The following is a 24,741-nucleotide window of genomic DNA, read 5'->3' on the forward strand; positions in this document are numbered from 1 at the left end:
AGTATATTATGGATTGGAGACATAGTGGAGCAAGATTAGTATAACAATGGACGTCCAATAAATCATGTTAGTACAAGTGAAAAATTGCATTAATTTTACCTTTATGAACATAACTTTATTAATTATTTCTAATTTTTAATTAATTAATCATTGTAATGTTACGTCACATCCTACATCAATCAGTTACTAGTAGTAAAAAATAATTAAATAAAAGTTTAATATTTATATATTAATAATATAAAATTATTTTATACTGGTATTTTATTTGAATTATTTTAAAATAATTATTTTAAAAATTAATAAATTTATTATATATAATAGGTTTGATTGAATTATTGTATAAAACTGTAAATTATAATTTTTTTCTCATTAAATAAACCATAGGGGACAAAATAATGACTTATACTATACTTATGCTATGCTCGACCCCTAAAATAGGAAATAGAAAATAGAAAAAAATTAAATTTTAATCATCACTTAAAGATACTTTGCTGTAAAGAAATGTACTTTTTTATTTGTAAAAAATTAAAGGATATCAAAGTTTCATTCGGTAAACACAAATTTATTGGTTCTTTATACATTTTTCCTTACATTTCTTTTATATGTACTTTCTTTCTTGTATTTCTTTTCTTTTTTTTAATTACAGTTTTTATTCTCTTTATTCTTGTTTATAAGATTTAAATTTAAAATGATGTTTATTATTTTTATAACATTCAATCTATAATATTTCTTACATTAAATATTTTTAGACTAAAAATAGACATCATTAAAAGAAAAAAGAAAAACTATTAACAAACCATTAAAAGAAAAAAATATATTAATTTTCTTAAGAAAAATAAAAAAAATTATTAATGACAATAATAATTTTTAAAAATAAATTTAAGATAAATTTGTTACTATCAAGATTCAGATAGGAGAGTATTATATTTCTTTTCCTTTCCCATTTAAAAAAACAAACAAACAAAGATCCAAATATATTACATGTCAATATTAACAAAAACTAACCGATAAAAAAACTTAAAAATATCTTTTTAATTTTTGTAATTTAACTTTTTTTTCTTTTCATTCTTATAATTATTTTATTGTATTTAGTTCTTATAGATGTTTTATTTTTAATTCTTAAAACATTTTAAAAAAAAAAACATGTCCAAGTATGTGTATCCATTCTGTTGAATGAAAGCACAAACTTAGACGTTGGTTCAAAGGAAAGAGTAGTAGGTGGGTAAGCCGTCATGTGTATCTGTTCTTTTCCTAATTCATTTCCTCTTTCAATCTCCCTCTTACACTTCACCAACCCAACAACCCCATCATTTTCTTTTCACCTTTTTCCTTCTCCAAACAAATTAAATTAAAATTAAAATAATCAAAGCCTTCACCTATATATACAGCCATCACACACTTTAACCATTCGTCCACCCGTTCGTTAGATCTAACAACCACTTATCCCCTTTCTCCTTCTAACGGTAATTCCTTGCATTTCTTCTCCTTGTTCCTCTTTGTTTCTTGTTTCTGCGTGTTCCGTACAATATTCTGAGCCATAAAGCTTCGATTTTGATCTGAATTTTGAGCCTCCCTGAAGCGAATTTGAGATGGGGTCTTTCTATTTTTATTTATTGTAAATGGGATTTGGTGTTTGAGTTTGTTGTGGTTCAGATCTGTTACGATGAATAATTGATTGTTGAGTTGTTTTGTTGATGAAATAGAGTGAGGAAAAATGGCGCGTAAGAAGATCAGAGAGTATGACTCAAAGAGGTTGTTGAAGGAGCACTTTAAGAGACTCTCTGGCAAGGAGTTGCCGATCAAGTCTGCACAAGTGAGTACTACTCTTATCATGAGTTGATTGGTATAAACATTAATGTGTGCATAATGCAGAAGATCTTATGATCTGTCAGCTAAAGTTAGTTTAACACTCAGATAAGTTCAGCTTCACTTCTATGAGAAACTTTAACTTATTCATTTAAGCTATGTTACTTACTTTATGGAGTTTAATTGGTCATTTAAGGCATTACTCTGCATGATGGTTTGCGATTGAATGTAGTGTAAAAGACATTTTATACTGTGAGTGCATGTATTGTTTATTCTACTTTATAATGGGAATGCAAATGAAAAAAAATCTAGTTTTTAGAAATCAATAATCTTTGAATTTAATTTTCATGTATTGTCAATGTAATCAACTAAGTGTGACTTTCAAAGTAGTTATTGTAAAAGTCAACAAACTTACCATACTTCACAATCTGTGATTGGAAGATAGTGTAAAAAAAATCTTTACAATGTTAGTACGTTTTAACTAAAATTCACAATCTTTTACCACTCTACGCGTGGCTCATGTAGCATGGTGCATATCAAACTCGAGTAATGATTAATGAATTTGTTTCTGTTTGTGTTTCAAGATTACCGCATCAACTGATTTCACTGAGCTACAAGAGAAGGAACCCTGGCTTTCATCTTCTAAATTGGTTGTTAAACCTGACATGTTATTTGGAAAGCGTGGCAAAAGTGGTTTGGTTGCCTTGAATTTGGATTTTGCACAAGTTGTTTCATTTGTGAAGGAGCGTCTTGGAAAAGAGGTGCTTTATCCTCGTGGTTTTCCCTCTTTATTTTTTTAGTTGTTCGGGGTGTTTCCCTTTCCACCCTTGATGTATTTAGTTATGTCTTTCTCTAATATATAGGTTGAGATGAGTGGATGCAAAGGACCCATAACAACTTTCATTGTTGAACCTTTCATCCCACACAATGAAGAGTTTTACCTTAACATTGTCTCCGAGAGACTTGGGAACAGTATAAGCTTTTCAGAATGTGGAGGAATTGAAATTGAAGACAACTGGGATAAGGTACTAAAATACATATTTTTCACCTTTCAGATTAAATAATTTATATATTTTGCACATGTGAAATTTCCCCTTATATATGTTACAATGTGGTTTGTTCATATTTCAGGTTAAGACTGCATTTGTTCCAACTGGAATGTCTCTTACGTCAGAAATCGTTGCCCCACTTGTTGCAACCCTTCCCTTGGAGGTCAATTCAGTTTAATTGCTAATTTGTTATTTTATGAACAGATTAAGTTTGAAGTTTTTACCATACTCGTGTTTATGCATATTACTTTGATTCGTGATGTAAATGAATTGGACCATGTGATTGAATCCTGTACTTTTTCTACAGATCAAGGGAGAAATTGAGGAATTTCTCAAAGTGGTTTTCACTCTGTTTCAAGGTATACAAAATATATATATCAAGTTATCAAAACACTACTAGATGGGCTTCTACAATCAACTTTATTAACAGTTAACATTTAAATTGTCATTTTCCTTTATTATATGCATTTATTTATTTATTTATGTTTCTTTTGTGTTAGACCTGGATTTTACTTTCTTAGAGATGAATCCTTTCACATTGGTTGATGGAAAGCCTTATCCTTTGGATATGAGAGGCGAGCTAGATGACACTGCTGCTTTCAAGAACTTCAAGAAGTGGGTTTTTTCCCTCTAGTAAATGCCAAGTGTTATTTTCAAGGATAGAATATTATCTTTCTATTTCATTATGTAAAACTGGTGGATATTTTGCGGTTAATATTTAACATGTGGTTGAATTTGTTGTAGGTGGGGAGACATTGAATTTCCGCTGCCATTTGGAAGGGTTATGAGTGCCACCGAGTCTTTCATTCATGGATTAGATGAAAAGGTGCACAAATATAACTTTGCCCTCCATTTACAATCTTATTCGATAAAACTATGTCCATAAGATGTGTGTCTGTGTTTTGTTTGACTGTGCCTGTGCCTGTTTGTGTACTATACATAGCACATACATTTTTTTCTCCTTACTGAGGGTAAAAACTATAATTGAGTTAAACCTGCTATTATTCTGAAACTGCATGGAGGAATCTTGGGAAGTAAAAATGATTTAGGTCTTAGGGGGTGTTTGAGAGAGCTTATAGGTAATAAGAAGCTTATTTCGTATTAGCTCTTCTTAGCTTATTTCAACAAGTATTGTGGCAAATTTATGATATAAGCTCTCATGTAATTAAAGCTTATTAAATAAGAGCTTAATTGAATGTACCCTAATCCTTTTAGGTTCTCAGTATCACCTGCTGTTAATGCTCATGCTTCTCTAACAGCAGTCATCAGTAATGTATTGAAGAACGCAATAATACTATTGCTTATAGTTGTAATTTTGATACTTAATTTGTTTGTTTATTTACTATTTGCAGACAAGTGCATCCTTAAAATTCACAGTGTTGAACCCTAAGGGCCGAATTTGGACAATGGTAGCTGGGGGAGGTGCTAGTGTTATCTATGCTGATACGGTGTGTTTCTCTTATTTTAACACCAAATTCATAGCTAAAACATTTGTAACATTAAGTGACAACTTATGTAGTACAATATTAAAACAGGTAGGAGATCTTGGCTTTGCATCTGAGCTTGGAAACTATGCTGAATACAGCGGTGCACCCAAAGAAGAGGAGGTCTTGCAGTATGCCAGAGTTGTAATTGATGTAATTAACCTATATCTCTGCGTTGCTTTTGGTCTAAATATCAATTTAGAGATTTAGCATTCATGCTTACATGATCAGAATGTCCTTGTCCGAATTGTCCCAATATAGCTCTTATGATATGCATGCTAACTTTGCACCTGATACCATTGGTATTTTGTATCTATTATAACCTCCTTTTTTCTTTCCAGTGTGCAACTGCAAACCCTGATGGCCAGAAGAGAGCTCTTGTGATAGGAGGAGGCATAGCCAACTTTACTGATGTTGCTGCCACATTTAGTGGTATAATTCGGGCATTGAAGGAGAAGGTAAGTCTATGATCAATAGAGCTTAGTTCAGATGTATGATGAGAATCTTCTTGTAGTAGTTAATTGAGTGTTGAGCTATTGCAATTCAGGAGTCGAAATTGAAAGCAGCAAGGATGCACATCTTTGTGAGGAGAGGGGGTCCCAACTACCAGAAGGGTCTAGCTTTGATGCGAGCACTTGGAGAGGAGATTGGCATCCCCATTGAGGTAACCTAATTCATGCCTTTATTATTGATTGTATTGAAGTATTGAACGACCAATTTATGCTGTTTGGAATATTTGCCTTGAGGAACAATCTTTAATCTTTTTGGTTATCTATCTTTTTTATAGGTTTATGGACCCGAAGCCACAATGACTGGTATATGCAAAGAGGCAATACAGTTCATTACAGCCGCTGCTTAAGGTCAACAACACCTTCATTTATAGTATTTTCATGGTGAGTCTGAAGTGAACGTTGATTCTTAATTTCCTTTTCCATTCCTGGAATTTGGAAATTTAGTTAGAGTATATGTTTATGAAATCAAGCCATCCAAGAAAGAGTGGCCAGGATTGTTGTCACATTGTTTTTGTAGAATTCTGATGGCGCTGTCTTGACACAATAAAGAGTGTTTTTCATTTGACTGTTACTACTTTTAACTGCGTTTTGATCTATTTTCTTAGGCTTTCCTGCCCCTCTAAACAATGTTCTTCGTACATATTTTAATATACAAAATACAACATCTCACATTTGCACAATTTCCAATATTTGATTATGCTAAAACTTTTTAAATATTCTTCTACGTTCATATTCTACAACCTAACCTTAATGTGAAAGAAGTGAAGGGTAAGAAATATGAGTTTTGGATCTTCTGAGGCTTCAAATGAACTATAGTAGATGTAAGTTTTTCCTTCTAAGTTCCACACCAAGGAAACTTGGGAAGTGTGGGATTCATGTTTGTGTTCAACAGAAACATACCAACTTTAATTGTCGAAAATTCCGACCCCAACTAATTTTCATATGATACACTATTTTTTATTTTCGTAAATTAAAATATATGGTTAGAAATTGACTGGGACTATATAGTCTCAGTTCCAGATCATGTTATAATTTCTCCATCATAGGAGGCTGCTCTAGGGTGAGTAACTAACTACCTATCGGGGTTCCAAGTTCCAACTTCCTACCAATCTTCGTCTGCGCACAATTCAGATTCCAATTAGTTTTAATTATATTTTTAGTCTCTCAAATGAATGGTTTGCAATTTGCCGTAGTTAGATATTGGTTGGGTTTCGTTCTTAATGAAAACATCGACTAACTCTAAGAATAGTTTGTGGTAATAAAAGGGATGGGACTTGGCCTTAGAATAATCCTATCTCAAGTCAAGTGAAGATAAGATATTGGTTGGCTCTTTCGGTCTTAATGAAGATATCAACTAAGTCTCTAACCATATTTTATGGTAATAAATAAATTGGATGGGACTCAAGAGTCTAAGAATCTGAGAATTGGAGCTTCGTGTCTAATTTAAGAAATCATTTTCATGAATTTATACATTCTTCTGCGGATGAGCACAAGACGTCAAGACAAGCTTGAGAAACACAATTCAAAAGGTTAAGGATGAATTTGCTATACAAAATGGTTTAAAAGGTTTAGAAGTTAAAAAATTTATCAAATTTTAAGATTTTACGGTGTGAAGTTAAGGTTTTAAAAAAAACTTTTAACTTTAGTAAAATATGATTTTTTTTCATTGGTAGATTTTGAATAAATGAGTTCAGTTCACGTATTTGAGAACAAATATGTAAATTAGCAAATTTTAGAAGAGAAAGGTTAGGAGAATAACTTGATTATACTCCCTCTGCCTCTAAATATAAATTTTTTTATTTGAAAGCTAAAATCAATACAACCCAATCTTTCAATTAATCTAATTTTCTAACCTAATACATTATACATATAATCGATTAGTAAAATAATCTAATTTTTTCGACTAACTCAAACACATCGTGATCTCAAAATTAAGTCGTATGTATTTATGTTAAATATTTGAAATTTTTTTTATCATTTATAGTCACAGTGATCTCATCTCCTTTAAACATGATTATTTTTCATAAAAGATACATAGTCTTAAACAAAATAAATAAATAGATTAAAATATTGGACTGATTGGGTTATAAATTAAAAAGAGTGTTAATAAAATATTATTCACACTATTTTTTCTTTTTGAAAAAAAGGAAAAAAAAACTATTTGGAGTGGGAAAACAAAGAAAGAAGAGCATACTTACACCAATGAGTAATGACCATCAAGCTGACGGTTCATGGCATATTTGTATCATGATAATGTTTTCATTCTATGGTGTGTGTAATTTGAAATGAATTTTGGTACTCTAATACAGGTTAGAAAATAGTTTCCATAATATGGAGGAAAAAGCTTATATTATAAATTACGGGGGAGGGAGTATTAATAAGAAAAATGAAAGATTGGACTGTAATAATATAAAAATATAAATACAAGTACAAATTATCAAAAATTTAAGTTGAAATTTATTAAAAATAAAAATACACAATAGCTGTAATAAAAAGATAATAACGTGATAAATACAAGTATAAATTATCAAAATTTTAAGTTGAAATTTATTAAAAATAAAAATACACATTAACTGTAATAAAAAGATAATAACATAATAAAGTCAAAAGAAGTGAGAACTATAACACTATGGGCTTTGTGTGCCCAATGGACTGGAAGATTTAAACTGATCCGGTGGCTCAATACTCAAGAGGCAACTTTTTGATGCACCCCATATTTTGTTTGGTGCACCCAATAATTAAAAATTAAGACTCCAAATGGACGTAAATGTCCTTCATTCCCTATATTGCACCCCTTCCTCTCTCACCCAACTCTAGCACCCGATTGCCTTCTTTTCTCTGTTGTGTTGTCGTCTCCATCCCTTTTCAAGGCAATTGTCGCACCTTGTGGAACCCTTGTGCCTATCCAAGCTCCTACTCATCCTTTGATTAGTTTTCCCTTGCATCGTCCAAGGTTGAGTGTCCAAGCTCATGCCCATTCTACCATTGATAGTGACCTAAGTATTGCTGGAGAAGGAACTAGTGAGGGTGCAAAAAAAAATACAATGGAATAACAAATATGTTATATATTGCACAATAGAATTGAAATTTTAATGTACAACATTTTTTGCACCTCACTAGTTTAGTAGAAGGCACCACACATACAATAATGGAACCATTGATTGGTACTTCTTCTAATATAATTATGAATTGAATAATTCATAATGTATATTATGGTTTAGATTGTTCTATCCATAATTACATTAGATGACCTACAACTTACCCATTCTGTAATTCTTCAAATACAATTATTGATTAAGCAATCTAAAACAAAATATCCATTATAAATTGTTCAATCCGTAATTAAATTAAAAGAAATATGAATCAATCATTTCATAATTATCCTTGTGAAATTATGAATTGAGCAATCCTTAATGTATATTTGTTTAGGACTTCTTAATCCATAACTTTGTAACGTGAATTTCATAACACTTTATGAACCACGATACCTTAATGGGGTCACAATGAAGAAGAATGGGGTGCAGGGGAGTTGTCGAATTGGAAGAAATAAGGTGACATGGTATGAAGTTATAATAAATATGAATATTGTAAGAATATTTAAAATTATGGGATGCATCAAACGAAAATAATATGAATAATCTACCCCAAACAATGTCTCTTTCCAAGGATTTTTTATTTTTATTGTTGCAAACACCAATTGCAATCAATCCAAACTGATCAATTATGCGGAAAAACAATAATCCCAAACAAAACTAAAGTAAATCGATTTCTATCAATTTTATTTATTTATTTATTTTATCAATTTACATTTTTTTAATGGATTGAATATAAACACCCTAATTGGAAAGGAAATCTCTACTAAAGAAAGCCAAACACACTTTTCAACAAAAAATAGTTATGGACGAAGATAAATGCTGGTAACATGGTAAAAAAAATAGCTTTAATGTAAAAAATATTTTTATAATTTAAAAAAGTCAAACTATATAGTCCCATCATGAATAGACCTTATTAGACTAGAAATGACTTATCCCTTTTCTTATTTCCTGTGTTGGTCCCTTATCCATCTAATGAATTTATTGAATTGTGAGTTGTGATCCACACCACACGGCAATGGGCAGCCTATAAATTCAACGACAATTATATTACTGGTTGTTCAATAATTGATGGATATTGTTGTAATTATAATAATATTTTTTATGTTCTAAAAAACCAAAACAGAACTAATAACATTTTTAGGATAAAATATCATTTTGATCTATTAATTGATGGCTATTCTAATTTGTCAAAAAAAATTGTTTATCTAAAGCATTTAATAGATACAACATACTAAATCATTTATGCCGGTTAAACATTATCAAAAATTAATATTTCCCAAATTTAATTAAATTTTTTTATTTATAAGAATAAAAAATAAATATTAAGAAATTTACAACGATATATCTGTCATATTCAATAATCTCAACTGGATTCTATTGATATTAAATTATTTAATACCCACTAAATGTTTCATATAAGTAATTTTTGATAGTTTTGAACCATAAGAAAATAAAGTGCCAAAAACCATAATAAAATTAAGCTACATCATTATTTAAGAAATGATTACTCACAAACATAAGAAATTCAATGAAATTTAAAAAAAAAATGACTAAAAAAACCATAATGGACAAAAATGATATTTTAGCTTCTTTTTTTTACATTAATTAATCTTCATTTGATAAGCATGAAAAAGCAAGGAAATTTCTATGGGATTAGGAACCATTTGAAGAACCTCTACGCTAAAAGTCTTTTCGACGAGTTAGTCAGCAAATTAATTCATTTTGCACTATTAGACTGAGTCTGTTTGTAATGTTAATGTAGTTAAGAAGAGGTGACAGTTTTCAACCAAAATCTAACAAATGAAATAAATTTTGCATAGTTTCTCAACTACGTTGAATAGATCTAGAAGTGATCATTTTCGTCAAATGTATTTTCCCATATACAAACGGTTAGGTTTAATTTACTAAAATATTATCATATAATTTGATAGTATATATTAAATTGGATTAACATATATATAAATTACTATCCTATAGATAAATGTGAGTTATTTTGGTCTAATTAGTCACTTGAAATCACTTTTCAACAAATTTATCAAACAAAAATTATTTCGATTATAATCAATTATATATATAATTAATTATTGAAATAATTTATTTTTTTTAATTATCTCAAATATACTGTGATCTCTGAATTAAATCTTAAGTATATAATTATGTTAAATATTTAAATATTTTTATTATTATTTATAGTCGTTTTGATTTTATTTGATTTCAACATGATTATTTTCATAAAAGATACATAGTTTAAACAAAATAAATAAATAAATTAAATTGATTGGGTTATAAATTAAAAAGAGTTTTAATAACATATTACTGATACTATTTTTTTCTTTTTGAAGAAAATAAAAGAAAACTATTTGGAGTTAGAAAACAAAGAAAGAAAAAGCATACTTAAACTAATGAGTTTTTTAAAACTTCTTAATATATATACAAAAATATAAAATAACTTATATATATATATAGTGGTGGACCTATGTTGTTTTGAGGGGTGCACTTGCATCCCCTCATTTTTTAAAATTCATCAAATTCGTAAATAAAATTTTATATTTTTATATTTTATTTTATCTATATTTATATAATTGAACTTACTGATTTTATTTTTTATAATTTACTCCTACTAACTTAGCATCTTAAATCCGTCACTATATATATATATATATACACACAGCAGTGCATTAACACTTAACAATTATTGGATACAAAAATCAATACTCCTCCACTTGAAGTGATTTGTATTAAGGTTATTTAAGTAATTTAATTATTAATTTTAAAATAAAAACAAAAAACCCTATTCTCTCTCCTGCCCCCTCTCAGTCTCACGTCACACTTCACTTGCGAACATTGTCAATTTATTTTCTCTTCTGAATTTCTGAACTGTTGGTGCATCTTTTTTCTGAGTTGCATTTCACATAATCGATTATTAGTTTTCCTTTCTCTCCTTCGTTAGTGTTGGTGCATTTCACATAAGTTCTCCGTGACAGTTCTTTGTTCAGCTCCTTTTGCTGCTATTCACGTATCATTCTCAGTTTCATCATATATGTACCAATGACATTCTCAAATTCAAGTAAATAACATGTGTTAATTTTTTCTTGAATTTAGATGATTACTAAATTTGTCACGTTCTCAAATTCTCAATTTTCTCGGTGTAAGTCCTTTTTTTTTCATTCACATATCATTCTCTCGTTGTTCTTGCTGCCTTTCTCGTTAGCATTTTTGATTAAGTGTTGTTTCAAGAGTCGAAGCGGATCTTCAAGCAATGTAATTGTGTTTAGTCTAAGATAATGAGAATGTATTTTGCATCTTCTATTATTTTAACCATGAAAAGGTTTGGCACGATATTGTCTTGAATATTTTTTCATTTTAATGTCAGTATATTTCCTCTCTGACTTATTTTCATTGAGTCAAAAATAATTTTCATTGAATGTCTTTTTGATTAATAGTATTTATTGATGTAAGGATTGGTCTTGGCTTATTTATTAAGGAAAAAATAGATCAGGAATTTGTTTCACCAATTGTTGCAAACTACACTATATATTTGTTGTCGACTTCTTCACTTCGGACACCCTTTCTATCAATATTCTATAACAATGATGTATTAAAGCTTATAGTCCTTGCAAGGTAGTGTACTTGCATGTCTTATGCTCTACACTAGCTATATCCAATAAATCTTTTGTTCATAAAAATATACTTGTAAAAAAAAGTAGCAATAAATTGGTATCAACATTATGCCACTAAAGAATTTGATGCTAATGTTAAGCTTTTTTTAATAGTCATGAACATGAATAAATATTATTAAAATAAAATTGTTTTCTATTACAACAAACAGTCTAAGATCTCTAGGAAGTAAAACTTAAAATCAAGAGATATATTTACTAAACTCTAACATTTTATATATACTTAAGTACAAAAGATTGGAATATTGTTACAAATTTTGACAATAATAGACAAAATCATTAAAAAATCTTATAAGATCGACAAACAAATAGCCTAAAAGCACATATACATCTATTTGTGCACATGGTAGATGTTTATATATATGTCTCCAACTACAAGTCACTAAAGCAAATTCCATTGTTTTCTATTTTCTCCAAGAGCCTTTATTGTATCACCTCCTTGAGCACATGTCACAACCATACACTATTTTGTTAGTGTGGCAATAAATGATCACATTGGGCACCAACTTGACAGCATCAAAGGGTACTCCTCTTTATAGCAATCTTACATGACATCACTTTGGCACCGATATCAATATTATGCTTCTCTATTGCATCAACTACACAAATACAATTGTATACTTAACGAACATGTTAGAAGGAAAAAAGAAATCATTCACAAAACACACACGAAAAAGATAAATTAATGATAAAACTAGTACTAGAATATATTGACTTCCAAAAAATACAAACAAAAAATTCAGAAAACTATAAATTAAAAATTTTGCTCATGTAAAACTAGGAGCAACTAATAGCTATTATGGCCAAGAAAGTGATGTTGAATGTGCTTATTTTTTCAGGGAACGACAAGTCGTGAATTTTTCTCACTAGCTAGTTTGTTTGGATCAAATCGCTTTGTTTGGATTAATCGATGGTTTGCGAAGGTCTCGTCTTTGCTAGTTTGTGAAGTCGTGTGACCGTGCTGCTTCAATTTTGTGCCACTACGAAGCTCGTCGTTGATCCCTCTGTATCTTTAAATAACTTAATTATTCATGAATCAATTATTGGGACATATCTTCAACCCTATGTCACTTTCAAAACTTGATTCTTTAAACTCAATAATCGATTCTTTATATTCAATAATTGGGTTTCACTTTTCGTAAAAAATAAAAATAAAAATGGGTTTCACTAAATCAAATATATACTTCCTTTATTCCCAATTATAATTTTTTTTCAAAAATTTGATTGTCTATTTTTATAAAATTATTTTCTAATTTTAAATACATTAATTATTTTTTTTCTACTTACCATCCCTTAATTATTTCTTTTTCAAATATTAATGTGAAACGAGTAACTGGATAAAAAAATAAAAAGATAATTTTAGAATAATGATACAAATAATTAATAAATTTAATACGATAATTACTTTTTTAAAAGAACATAAATTAGCTGAAAAAATCTTATAATTATCAATAAAAGAAGGGAGTATATTCAAATTTTAATCAATTATTCACAATAACTAATAGATTAACTTGTGTAAAATCCAAGTGTCTACATTATAGTCGATTATTTGTAATCTATAATCAATTTAATCATTATGTATTCATTTTACTCGATTAAATATGGTCATGGCACACTTATGGTAAGAGTATAACATTAGTTTACAATTTTATTTAATTATTAAATTAGAACACAAATAAATTTAATTTCTTAAACATATTTTTATTTCATTTTATTTGTCCTCAAAATTTTTTAAGGGAAAATAGTAGCATAATCTTTTTTAGAGTTTATTAAAATATTTATCATGTAAAAATATGATAATACAATTAATAAATATTTTGTAGTGAAAATTTAATTTTTTAAAAATAATTCCAAATTTAGTGATGCAATCGGCTCAAAGAGGATTGTCTTTTATAACAAAACCAGTTATTTTGAATAATTTTTTTAGTCGTTATTTGCCTTAAAAGTTTAAGTCACTGTGAGTTGTCACCGACAAAAGTGCCTTATGATATTTGTGAGGCTCCGCCCATGCTTTGCAATGATCTAGGCATAAAGCTCGTTTTTAGTGGTGGAATTTCAGGCTTTTTTTTCATTATTACTTTTTGTTAAAATAATTAAAAATATTAAAGTATTAATATTTACAGACTAAAGTATTAGTCTAAATTCTTAACTTTTTATTAATTTGGTGTACTAACTTGTAACTCCAGCTCCACTAACTTAAAATAGACATGTTTTTAGGTGAATTCTGAGTATTATTTGATCAGAATCAAGAATTAATATCTTAAAGTATTGAAATTTATTTAATGATTGATGTTTCTCGATAAATATTTTTTTTTTCAAATACGAATTGAGATTGAACCTTTAATTATACTGATTTAAGGAATAAAATTATTTGTCAATGTTTCACCGTATAAATAATTTGAACAGATTTGCAATCAAGAAATAAGACTAATGTTTTTGTTATCCCACTAATTTGAACCGGTTCAAACTTAATTTAGACAGATTTGCAATTGAGAATTAGTAGTCTTAGGCTCTTAACTAATGAATTTTGGTTTCTTAAAAAAACTCATGAATTTTTATATAATTAAAGATTCAATCCTGGACTAATTTTATCCTATATAAGCAGAAACTAAAATACTAATTTTATAAAGAGGATTAATACTACTATTATAATATATTGGATGAGTTAGCCCTAAAGTTTGGGGTCAAATTAAAACTTCTAGTATATAACAATAGTTTGTGAGTAGATAATATTGTAAAACACCTTTTATACTGTAAATGTATTCATTTTTTTATATTTAATACGTAGAAGGATTGTTAGGGAAAAAACAAAAAATATATTATGATAAATTTAAAATAATGGGTGTATTTAATTAAGATTTCAAAGGATTTTAAAAGTTTTTTAATAAAAAAATTTGAAATATTCAATCAAGATTTCTAAATAATAGAAATATCTTTTGTGAATCAACACTGTTAGGATTTTTAAAAAATTCAATAAAATCTGTTGGTATTCAATTAAGATTTTTTACAACTTAAAAAAAAGTTTTATAATATTTAAAAGTATACAAATTTTGATGGATTTTAATGAATTTTATGAGACTTTTTATGAGAATATACATATTAAAGAATCTCATCAAAACCCTTGAGATTTTATGAGACTTTCTTTCTTTCTTTTCTTACAAATTGACATATTTTTTCTCTCATCACACATAATCTATTGTCTCTTTGTTTAAAACCGTAGACATTCATAACTTTTTTTATTATTTTGACTCATGATCAACATGTCCTAAAACGTGTGATATGAAAGGTTTTCTCAATTTTTTGAATGTGGGGACATCTTGACTCCATGTTTATACATATAAATAAAGGAATATATGAATATAAAAAATATATAGTTTTAATCACTGTGAAAAGTTGATTATGTATAGGTGAATAAATATATAAATGAGGTTTGAAATAATGGTTAGACATGCATGTCTTTTGTTTGGTGAGATCGTTATTGTGGGAATAACTATAAGTATTTATATGACCGGTAGACATTATTGTATATAATTTTTATACAATTAACATGATTGATTATTAAAATAGAATGAACCTATTGTGCTTATAAATATGCTAGGAAAAATTGATTTGTTATGTAACAAATTTAAAACTCTTTGTATAAGATGTGTTTTATTTAAAGTGATAGGTAGACAAAATTCATGAAATTTTATCAATAACTTTAAATACTTTTTTTAAAAAATTTACGAAATCCTTTAAAATCTTAAAAATTCATCATGTTATTTCAAATTTTATGAATTCATGTTTTATCAATCCATTAAAATCTAAATTATAAAAGTCTTTTAAAAAATCTTAAAAATCATTACTTTTTTATAAGATCTTTTAAAATTCATAAAAAAAAATTATATCAAAATAGTCTTTTAAAATCTTAATTCAATACACTCCTAAGTAAAAAACAGAGGAAGACCCATTGAGGCAAACAATATATTTGTGCAGAGACGAAACAATATGACGGGTGAATATATGAAAAATGATTTGTGACTCAGAAAAAAAATTGAATTTTTACTCAAATTTTTCAGACACTGTAAAAAAAAAAAAAAAAACTAATTTTTCAAGTAAATGAATACACGTATTGCGTGCATGTTGAAAGAGAAAATCAGACTCCTCCTTCAGCGATTCCGGTTGAGAAGGAAGCAAAAATTGTCTTTTATTGTGGAGGAGCATTGAAGGGGAAGCAAAAAAACTATTGTGAACAACATACATAAAATTGGCATAGAAACCAAATTTGTGGGAATGAGAAAAGTTATAACATGTACATAAAGAACATTAAGTAAGTAAAAATGAGGGTATATGTGTGTTTTAAATATTATAGATTATTGCAAAAATGAAATATATTTGAGATTAATTATTTTATAACATTGTAATAAATAAGAGATAAAACTTTCCCTTTTATATTTCCTGTATTAATAAATTTACCCGTGAAACAAGCTTGTCCAGAGTATTTAGAATCATTTCCTGAATGTCTAACTCTTACCTACCATTCGGTATCTATTGGGATTTGGGAAAATCCATTACTTTTTTTAACACTATATCTATATATAATTACTATATATGTAAGAATGTAAGATTTTTCTTTTTTAGAACGAGGAATGTTGGATGTTACTCTCACCTGCTGGAATGGATATTTTACAGAGACATGAAATCTTAATCTTTTAGTAAATTTTATTAATACAATATTTCCATTTCAAAGTTGAGATTAAATGAAATATTAACATTATCACTCAAATCACGTAATTTTTAAATTTTGAACTAAATGAAAGATAAATTATACCTTTAGAGATCCATTTTAAATTTTATTACTTTTGAAACTAAATGAGTTAATTTACCAATAAATATTCATGTTTTTTATCAGCCAAAAGAATTCAATATATTAATGGTAGCAGAAATAGAAGAGGAGCAAACTTAAAAATTTGCTGCAAGTACACAAATAAAGGCCACTGCATGGCAATTGTAGACTTCCATAAAAGAGAGTACTGATAATCTCAAAAGTTAAAGAAAGAAAACTATTACATAAAACTATACCGCTTCCAATAAATATTTCATAAAAAAACATTCCATTCCAACAAAAAAGCTTTTAGAATGAGAGAATTTACCCAATGCCAAAATGAATGGGAAACTGATACATTCAAATTAGACACGTAACTGAAAAAACGTGTCTCAAAGCAAATAAAAGTAAGTCGTACGTCAATCAAAATAATTGAAATTTGAAAGACTGGTCTCCACTATTTTACCCACTTAATCAGCTTTAAGTCCTCCATTGAACTATGTTTTTTTAGGATTAATTAAAATTTTAATTTCTTAATTTTTTTTAATTTTAAATTTTAGTCATTTTTAACCAATTTTAAGTATCGGTTAATTTTTATCAGTTTTTTTAGTCTCGCGTTTTTTTTATTCATTTTCAATCCTTTATTTATTTTTATTATTCAATGTTAGTCTTTGTACATTTTTAGTCCCTTATTTTTATATATTTTAAACTAACTTTAAGTAATAAAAATAAATGAAAGATTAAAAAAAGATAAAAAAATTAGAACTAAAAATGCTGAGAGAAAATTAATAAAAAAAACTAAAACTTGTCAAAAATTAGAATAAAAAAAAATTAAAGAACTAAAAATGATGTCATTATAAAATATCATTATTTTAATTATGGTTTTCTATGGTTTTATGTTGTTATAAACAAATTGGGGAAAGTTTTTCCTCCTTTTCTAGAATCCGAACTGTGACTTTTTGTCCCATATTTCACGCCGTTGACAAACAGAGCGTGCGAAAACCGCGACTTTGTGTGACAAGTTAAGGCAGTTGGCCCTTGCCGTCTACTCTGTTTCTATCTAGGTCAAAAACGTGCATCTAAACCTTCTATAAAAGAAATCATCTTAGAAAATGATGAGGTTACTTATTTTTATTTTTTATTTGAATCCTCACTAAATATAAATACAAGTTAAAAAATTATAGACAGCTTTGTTTTGTCGTGGCACAAATCCTCGCTTTAAATTAATAAGATAACTTGGATAATATAATTAAAGTGTTTTTTTATTTTATTTTTCAGTAATTATAAACAAGTATTGTAATAGGAATTGTGTTTGCTCCCGAACATATGACGGTCCCATAAGGGGAATGACTACTTTATTAGGGTATGGTTGGCACCGTCTTCCTAACAAAATGACATCAACATAATTAACATAGTAGCAAAAGCACCATATTAGGGGTATTAGGGTGGGTGATGGATAGGTTATCAGTGATTTCTAGGTCATCATATTTGTCTTCCACTACTAATTAATGACTCATACACACACGAATAGTTGCTTTGTTGATAATGAATTAATGATATATGTTTTGTTTATGGGTGGTGTTTATTTTTTGGGTACATATTTTCTATGTGTGGTTTGTTCCAACCATAAAACCTACACCGCGAAATACATTACACATCCATGATCCATCTATTTTTTTTTCAACTCCCTCATATTGTGCCTGGACTCTGAGAGTTTAACACATTTCTGGTGAAGATTTCCTGCAAGACTCCGATGTTTGAATTTTGTCATAAGGTCAAAAAGGAAATTTCATGTGTCTAGCTTTTTAGTTGACGTAACAACTATCAAGTTTAGGTAAGAATTAATTTTCAAACGAACTGTCAAAAAGGTTCCCCTTCTAGATTCAACTATACTATCCAAATTCCTAATAAGAATTATAATTAATATAAATACAGTTATCAGTTCATTTTAATTATCAATATGAGTAATTCTCAATTATTACAATTTTTTATGATTCTAGATGAGAATCCTATTACCATGCCTACTGATATGAACTTTAATTGTGTGCTTGTTGAGGATTTTTTAAATTTCTGAAATATAAAAATTTCCATTAAAATGAATTATTTAAAATGCACACTACATACTGGAATTCAATCATTTGTTTCCTTTATATCACCTCCTTTCCTCTCAAGAAAAAAAATATTTTTATTTTCTTAATTGTTGTCAATTCAATAGCTAATACTACAGTATATTGTACTCATCGATGTTACAGTTGCATTTGTTTCCAAGTCTGGTGAGAATAGAAAAGAAATGAGTCATCTAATTAGATTTTATCTTGAATTGTCAAATTTAAGTTCTATTAACCTATTCACTTGAGAAATACCCATTTTTAAGACTTAACTTTATTCTGTATGTTTGTCTAAAAAATATTTTACAATAATTTTTTAAACACAAATTAACATATATGTCACTGAATAATTTAATAAACTTAAAATGAATTAAACGACTTAAATTATTAAATAAATTAACAAATATATGATTTTAAGATTCTGTGAAAATATTAATATAATAACAATAAATTAAAAATTATAATATCATACATAATTACATATCACCCAAACTCCCACCACTAAATAGTTTATATATTTATAGTTTTAAAATATCTTTTACTTTTAAAATTCCTATTTATGAAAAATTTATTGATTTTTATAATAATTATTTTTAAAATTATATCAATATGTTGGTGTGAAATATTATCTTGCCATTGTGCCGGCTAACACCAATCGATTCACAGTTAACTGATTGACTCAAGTAAAGAAACTATATTTCTTGATCATGATTTACTCCAAAAAGTTGTAAATTCAATGTTTCTATGTTAAGCTACTCATGTAAAATTGCAGTAAAAGAACATTGTAAACAACTAATGTAAATTATGTGAAAGTAAATGAAAGCGATTAAAAAGTGGTAAAAACAAGAAAGTAATGAGCGAAAGTAAGAAATCTAAGAGATAATTTTGATTGATGATGGTCATCCCCATAATTACATATGATTTTTTCCAATTTGTAAGACAAGACAATTACAAGCCATTAGTCATTCTTGATAATCTGATACACCACCAAAAGTACTAACCACTATTCTAAATTTTAGGGTGACCATGAATTACATGATCTTAATGTCTTACCTGATTTATCTTTTGTGAAAGCAATGTGCCTATATTCCATAAAACAATTGCATTTCAGATCATGGGCCTCATCCTGTTTTTTATACCAAAATTACCCTTCCTATCCTTTGTCGGCTAAAAAAATTGTTTTGCAATCAAATATCTATCAGTCATCTAGTGTTGACTGAAATACTAATATCGACAAACAATTGTAGTTCCAATACAATGATAGTTTTTTTATTTATTAATTAATCATGTAAATATAGACAATGCACAAAGAATAAATCTTTATGTACTACCCATATAAAAAGAATTACATTATCAACATTTTTCATTAAAAAATATAATTATTATAACCATAAAAATAATCATTATAAAACTTTTAAAAAAATATAATCTCTATAATTTATAATTAAATAATAATATAAAATTATTTAATTTTTCTCTGCAAATTAAATTCATAATATTAATATTTTTACATTTAATTTAAGGATTAAGAATTAATATGTCACATCTCTCATTATTATAAAAAAAAATCAGTTAATTAATTAAATAATTTGCATGAATTGTTATAAAACTTTTAATAGTGATATTCTTATTACTAAGTATAAAAAAACAAAAAAAATCTCCCATTAATATCATCATTCATCCTCACGGTGAGAACTATAATCAATAAATTTTTGTTACTATATAGTCCGTACAACTATAACACATTGACACCACAGTTGGTTCGAAATAATTATTGCGCTATCACCATGATTCAACTATCAGTCATCGGCTTACCTAAAAAAAAAAAACTATCGGTACGTCAGCGGGCTCAACTACAAATGAGTGTAATCTAAATTATAAAAGTTACTGCAAATTATTCTAGCACTTCTTATGCTTTCTTAAAATTTTTACCTGCATCATAATTTTGTATTGGACCCCTGTTTATAGGAATATACGGTATAACTTATTTTTTTTAGTGTAACATGAATGGTTCAAATAATTAAGGAGTATTAACATTTACGTTAAGAAATATTGGTATAATTTTCACCAAATTATAGAGAATGTCAACGAATTTTATCCTAAAAGTTAACATAGATACGAGTTAAATTAAAATTTAAGGTATAACTTGTAATGACAATTATTGATATATAAAATATTAGAAATATAAAAAAAATGTCAATTGATTAATTCATATTATTACCTAATATTGTTTTGACAATTTCGAGTTTATTAATTTCAAGAATATTATTGGCCATTGATGTAAGCGCAATGCTACCGAAGCAACATTAAACATGTGTGCTGCTTTTTTTCAAAATAATTAGATAGTTGGCTACTATGGGCAATATATATAAATAATTTTCAACTTTTTTTAGGATACAATAATGTTGTTAGAACTAAATTGAGTTGGTCGGTCGGTCAGTTGAATTAGGAATCAGTCATTAAATGGCTTTTACAAAGAACTGCTGTAAAATCAGTTAAATTGATCTAAATTTGGACTCACTAATCCAAATCAACCAAAATTAGTTTGAACCAGCTTGCTGGAATTTTTTATTTTTTAATTAAAAAACTCAATATTGTGATTATTTTTTTTGCTGAATATATTATGATTATGCATACTTATATCATTTACATTTATTTATTTATTTCATAATTTTAATCACTGATAAATATTATTATGTGTTACAAAAATTTAATATATACTTTAATTCCTACATTTTCACAAAAATATGTGTTTTTAATCCCTAATGAAAGACTAAAATTATATCATTTTATAAATATAAAACTAAAAATGTATTGCATTTTTATAAAGGGTAAAATCAATTTTTTAAATATTGCGAGGGAAAAGAAAGCATTTTTTAACCCAAAATTGGAGCACTCATCATCATCCCCCATCTTCATCGTCACGACAACTTACCAGTACATAATCACAAACTAACGCTTTGCTATATTGAGTATTGATACCAGTGTCCACCACAACTAGTGCGAAACATTTGTCATAATATTACGTTATTAACAAAATTCTAGTATCATCACCATAGCGTGACCATAGTTGAGTGCGATCTTGATATGATAAAAAATTAACATATTTTTTATAAGTCATAGAAATATAACATCAATAAGAGTAAAACTAAAGTTTAAGTTAAACTAGCAACTCTTTTAATTCTTTTTAACTGTCAAGAATTGCTATTTTTGTTTTTACAATTTCATGTTTATTTCAGAATTATAGACTAATTATATAAGTACAATGTTGTCGATGCAACACTGAACATCTGGCCCTCTTTTATGAAAGACATGGGTAATAGTTGAGTTTTAACGTTGTACGTCTAGGATACGGCTAGGAATATCCCAAAAAAGATTTTTTTGTTGTCGGGATAGTTGTATTTAAATTTGTTTTAATATTTTTGAAAATTTACAAATACACAAAATTTTAGTTTCAATTCTATCTTATCAATCTTTTAATAGATTCTTTATTAATATATAATTTTAAAATCACTTAATTAAGTTTTTCATATGCAAGATATTGATTGTTGTCAAATTACTTTTTAACATCCATTTTTTTTCAATCAAATACTTGAAAATGTTTTTAATTTTATTTTACTATGTGTCGTTAGTTATATTTTATTAAATAATAATCTAATAAATGAAGTGTAATATCATCGCACCTTGTCATGACACACATCATCAAATGTAATTACGTGACAATGAAGTATCTATGACAAGACATGATGACCTGATATTTCGTTTATCATATAATCACTTAACGGGTAATAGTAAGTTGAAACATAAAGAAATGTTCAGGTAGATTTGACAAAAAAAATAGGTTATAATTTAAAAATGACATATTTTCAAGTATGAAAAATTTATTTAAACTATATATAATTGGTGTTTTTATTATTTATGATCAATGTACACATGTTATATCTTCTCTCACTTTCTCTTTTTTATTATTCCCTGTATCCAAAATATATATCTCACATTTTGATTTGTTGATTATCTTTTAATTTTGTGACACTTTATCTATTACATTATCACTTAATGTAAGACGAGATGAAAGATAATAAAATCAAATTGAATTTTTTTTCAAATACTTGATTAGAAAAAAAATGTTAAATAATAATATAAAAATAACCTATGATGAAAGAGATTCACTAATAAGTTGCAAACCGGTTAACATGTTTTATTTTGAATTCAACTAGTGCATGAATTTTTAAACTAAATCTAATGATCCGTCACAAATTAAACATAAAAGGAAGGGTAAAAATACTTGTACAAATTTGATTGTGCTACCAACAGTATTTCAAATATACACTAACCGACACGAAATTGTTGGTGAGGATTCAGGGTTGAGGTCCCCATCTGTGACCAAATTCACATTCTGACACTAATGAGGTGGCACACAACCATTGGATAACATGGGATCTGTTTGTTCATTATCCTTTTTCACCTTCTATATAACCCCTTCATTCCCGTTCCCCTCTCACTCTACTATCCCAAAAAACACTTAGTAACAGAAACACAAAGACATTCATTCTTGTACCAATGGCAACAGAAGAAGCACCCATCCACGGCGATATCTTAGAGGCCATATTCTCGCACGTGCCACTCATCCACCTTGTGCCCGCCTCTCACGTGTCGAATTCCTGGAAGCGTGCGGTGTCCTCCTCCCTCGCCCACGTCAGACCCATCAAGCCGTGGTTAATTGTCCTCACCCAGAGCCTCCGCGCCTCGCACGTGACAACCCTCCACGCCTACGACCCCCGCTCGCACGTGTGGCTCCAAATCAATAACTCAAAATACTGTCACACCTCCCCCGTGCGATCCTCACACTCGACGCTCTTCTACACACTCACCCCATCCGAGTTCGCCTTCTCCCTCGACGCGCTGCACCTCAACTGGCACCACGCGCCTTCCCCGCGCGTGTGGCGCACCGACCCCGTGGTGGCGCGCGTGGGGACGTGCGTGGTGGTGGCCGGCGGTGCGTGCGAGTTCGAGGACGATCCGCTCGCGGTGGAGATGTACGACTTAAAGAGCCAATCCTGGGAGGCGTGTCCCTCCATGCCGGCGCTGCTGAAAGGTTCGACGGCGTCGTCGTGGCTGTCGGTGGCGATCGCCGGAGAAATCATGCACGTGACCGAGAAACACTCCGGCGTGACGTACTCGTTCGACACTGTTTCGAAAACGTGGAAAGGACCGTTTAATTTGAGGCCTCATGAGAGTGTTTTTCACTGCGTCACCGGAACCCTAGGAGAGAGGTTGATGGTGGCGGGGGTGGTGTGGGAAGTTGGGAACGTGAAAGGCGTGAAGCTGTGGGAGGTTCGGGTGGGTTCGGGGATGGAGGAAGTGGGTGAGATGCCGAAGGAGATGGTTCGGAAGTTATTCAGTGGTTCGGAGTTAGATTCGGTGGAGGTGACGTGGATTGGGGATTTTGTTTACGTAAGGAACACTTTCGAACCGGAGGAGCTGGTGTTGTGCGAAGTGTTGAATCATTTGAATGGAGTTGGGTGCGAGTGGCGGAGTGTACGGAACGCCGCCGTTAGATGTGGCGCGAGGATGCTGTTTTGCGGTGGCGATGTGTGCCTGGAGGATCTGCAGCGGGCGGTGATGTCGGAGAATCCCACATTTTCCATAGAACAAGTGTGAATTGGACATAATAATAATAATGAAAAAAAAAGTGTGATCAATGGGTTGCAATAAATAATCCTTGTGATACTTTTTTTTTTAATAAATAAAAATGCTTTAGGATTTTGGGATTGGGATTCCAAGTGTATGGAATGATTGGGATCATTTTCGTTAAATTGGCAGATAAGTTTTTCAATTTTTTAATAATTTTTTTGTTTGATTATTTTAAAGGCAAAAAAATTATAAGAAAATATTATATTTTTTTAACCAACTATTAATTATTAATTTTTATTAAAATCTTAATAAAAGGAATTTCAATCGTGATTTTTTTTTCCTTTTAACCACCATACAAATCTTATATAAATCTTATATATCGGATGAATTACAAAAATGAGTATTTTTTTTTTAATTATCATTTAATATACGATTTCACAATAAATAAATCCTATGTTTTACTTATTAGAAAAAATTATGTGAAAACTGAAATCATATAAAAAATACGATTTTAGTTCTTTTTAATAAAAAAAAATAAACATGTTGGAATACAATTTCAACATTTAATTTAA

The 24,741-nt window shown here is 28.8% G+C and overlaps 2 protein-coding genes across 3 annotated transcripts; both read left to right on the forward strand.

The window, feature by feature from the left end:
- Positions 1-1,204: 1,204 nt before the first annotated feature.
- LOC100818180 (ATP-citrate synthase alpha chain protein 1-like) lies at positions 1,205-5,475 on the forward strand. 2 transcript variants are annotated; one of them, NM_001289197.2, is made up of 13 exons: positions 1,205-1,463; positions 1,704-1,813; positions 2,391-2,567; positions 2,670-2,831; positions 2,938-3,018; positions 3,163-3,214; positions 3,356-3,470; positions 3,600-3,681; positions 4,208-4,303; positions 4,391-4,492; positions 4,681-4,797; positions 4,887-5,003; positions 5,127-5,475. In NM_001289197.2, exons 2-13 carry the CDS (start codon positions 1,715-1,717, stop codon positions 5,196-5,198), a joined length of 1,272 nt encoding a protein of 423 aa, NP_001276126.2. In that variant the 5' UTR covers positions 1,205-1,463; positions 1,704-1,714; the 3' UTR covers positions 5,199-5,475. The 2 variants fall into 2 exon arrangements, with proteins under 2 accessions (NP_001276126.2, XP_040862374.1); XM_041006440.1 differs by having other exon boundaries at positions 1,210-1,463; positions 4,208-4,492; positions 5,127-5,425.
- Positions 5,476-22,728: 17,253 nt separating this feature from the next.
- LOC100819427 (F-box/kelch-repeat protein At1g23390) lies at positions 22,729-24,351 on the forward strand. Its single transcript, XM_003519882.5, has one exon. It carries the CDS (start codon positions 23,096-23,098, stop codon positions 24,194-24,196), a length of 1,101 nt encoding a protein of 366 aa, XP_003519930.1. The 5' UTR covers positions 22,729-23,095; the 3' UTR covers positions 24,197-24,351.
- The last annotated feature ends 390 nt before the right edge of the window (positions 24,352-24,741 follow it).

The sequence above is a fragment of the Glycine max genome, chromosome 2 (assembly GCF_000004515.6).
Source record: "Glycine max cultivar Williams 82 chromosome 2, Glycine_max_v4.0, whole genome shotgun sequence".
Lineage (NCBI taxonomy): Eukaryota > Viridiplantae > Streptophyta > Magnoliopsida > Fabales > Fabaceae > Glycine > Glycine max.

Coding starts and splice junctions, on each gene's coding strand:
- LOC100819427 (XM_003519882.5), top strand. CDS start 23,096: ATGGCAACAGAAGAAGCACCCATCCACGGCGATATCTTAGAGGCCATA.
- LOC100818180 (XM_041006440.1), top strand. CDS start 1,715: ATGGCGCGTAAGAAGATCAGAGAGTATGACTCAAAGAGGTTGTTGAAG. Junction 3,215..3,355: donor GGTTTTCACTCTGTTTCAAG/GTATACAAAATA, acceptor CTTTTGTGTTAG/ACCTGGATTTTACTTTCTTA. Junction 3,682..4,207: donor TTCATGGATTAGATGAAAAG/GTGCACAAATAT, acceptor TACTATTTGCAG/ACAAGTGCATCCTTAAAATT.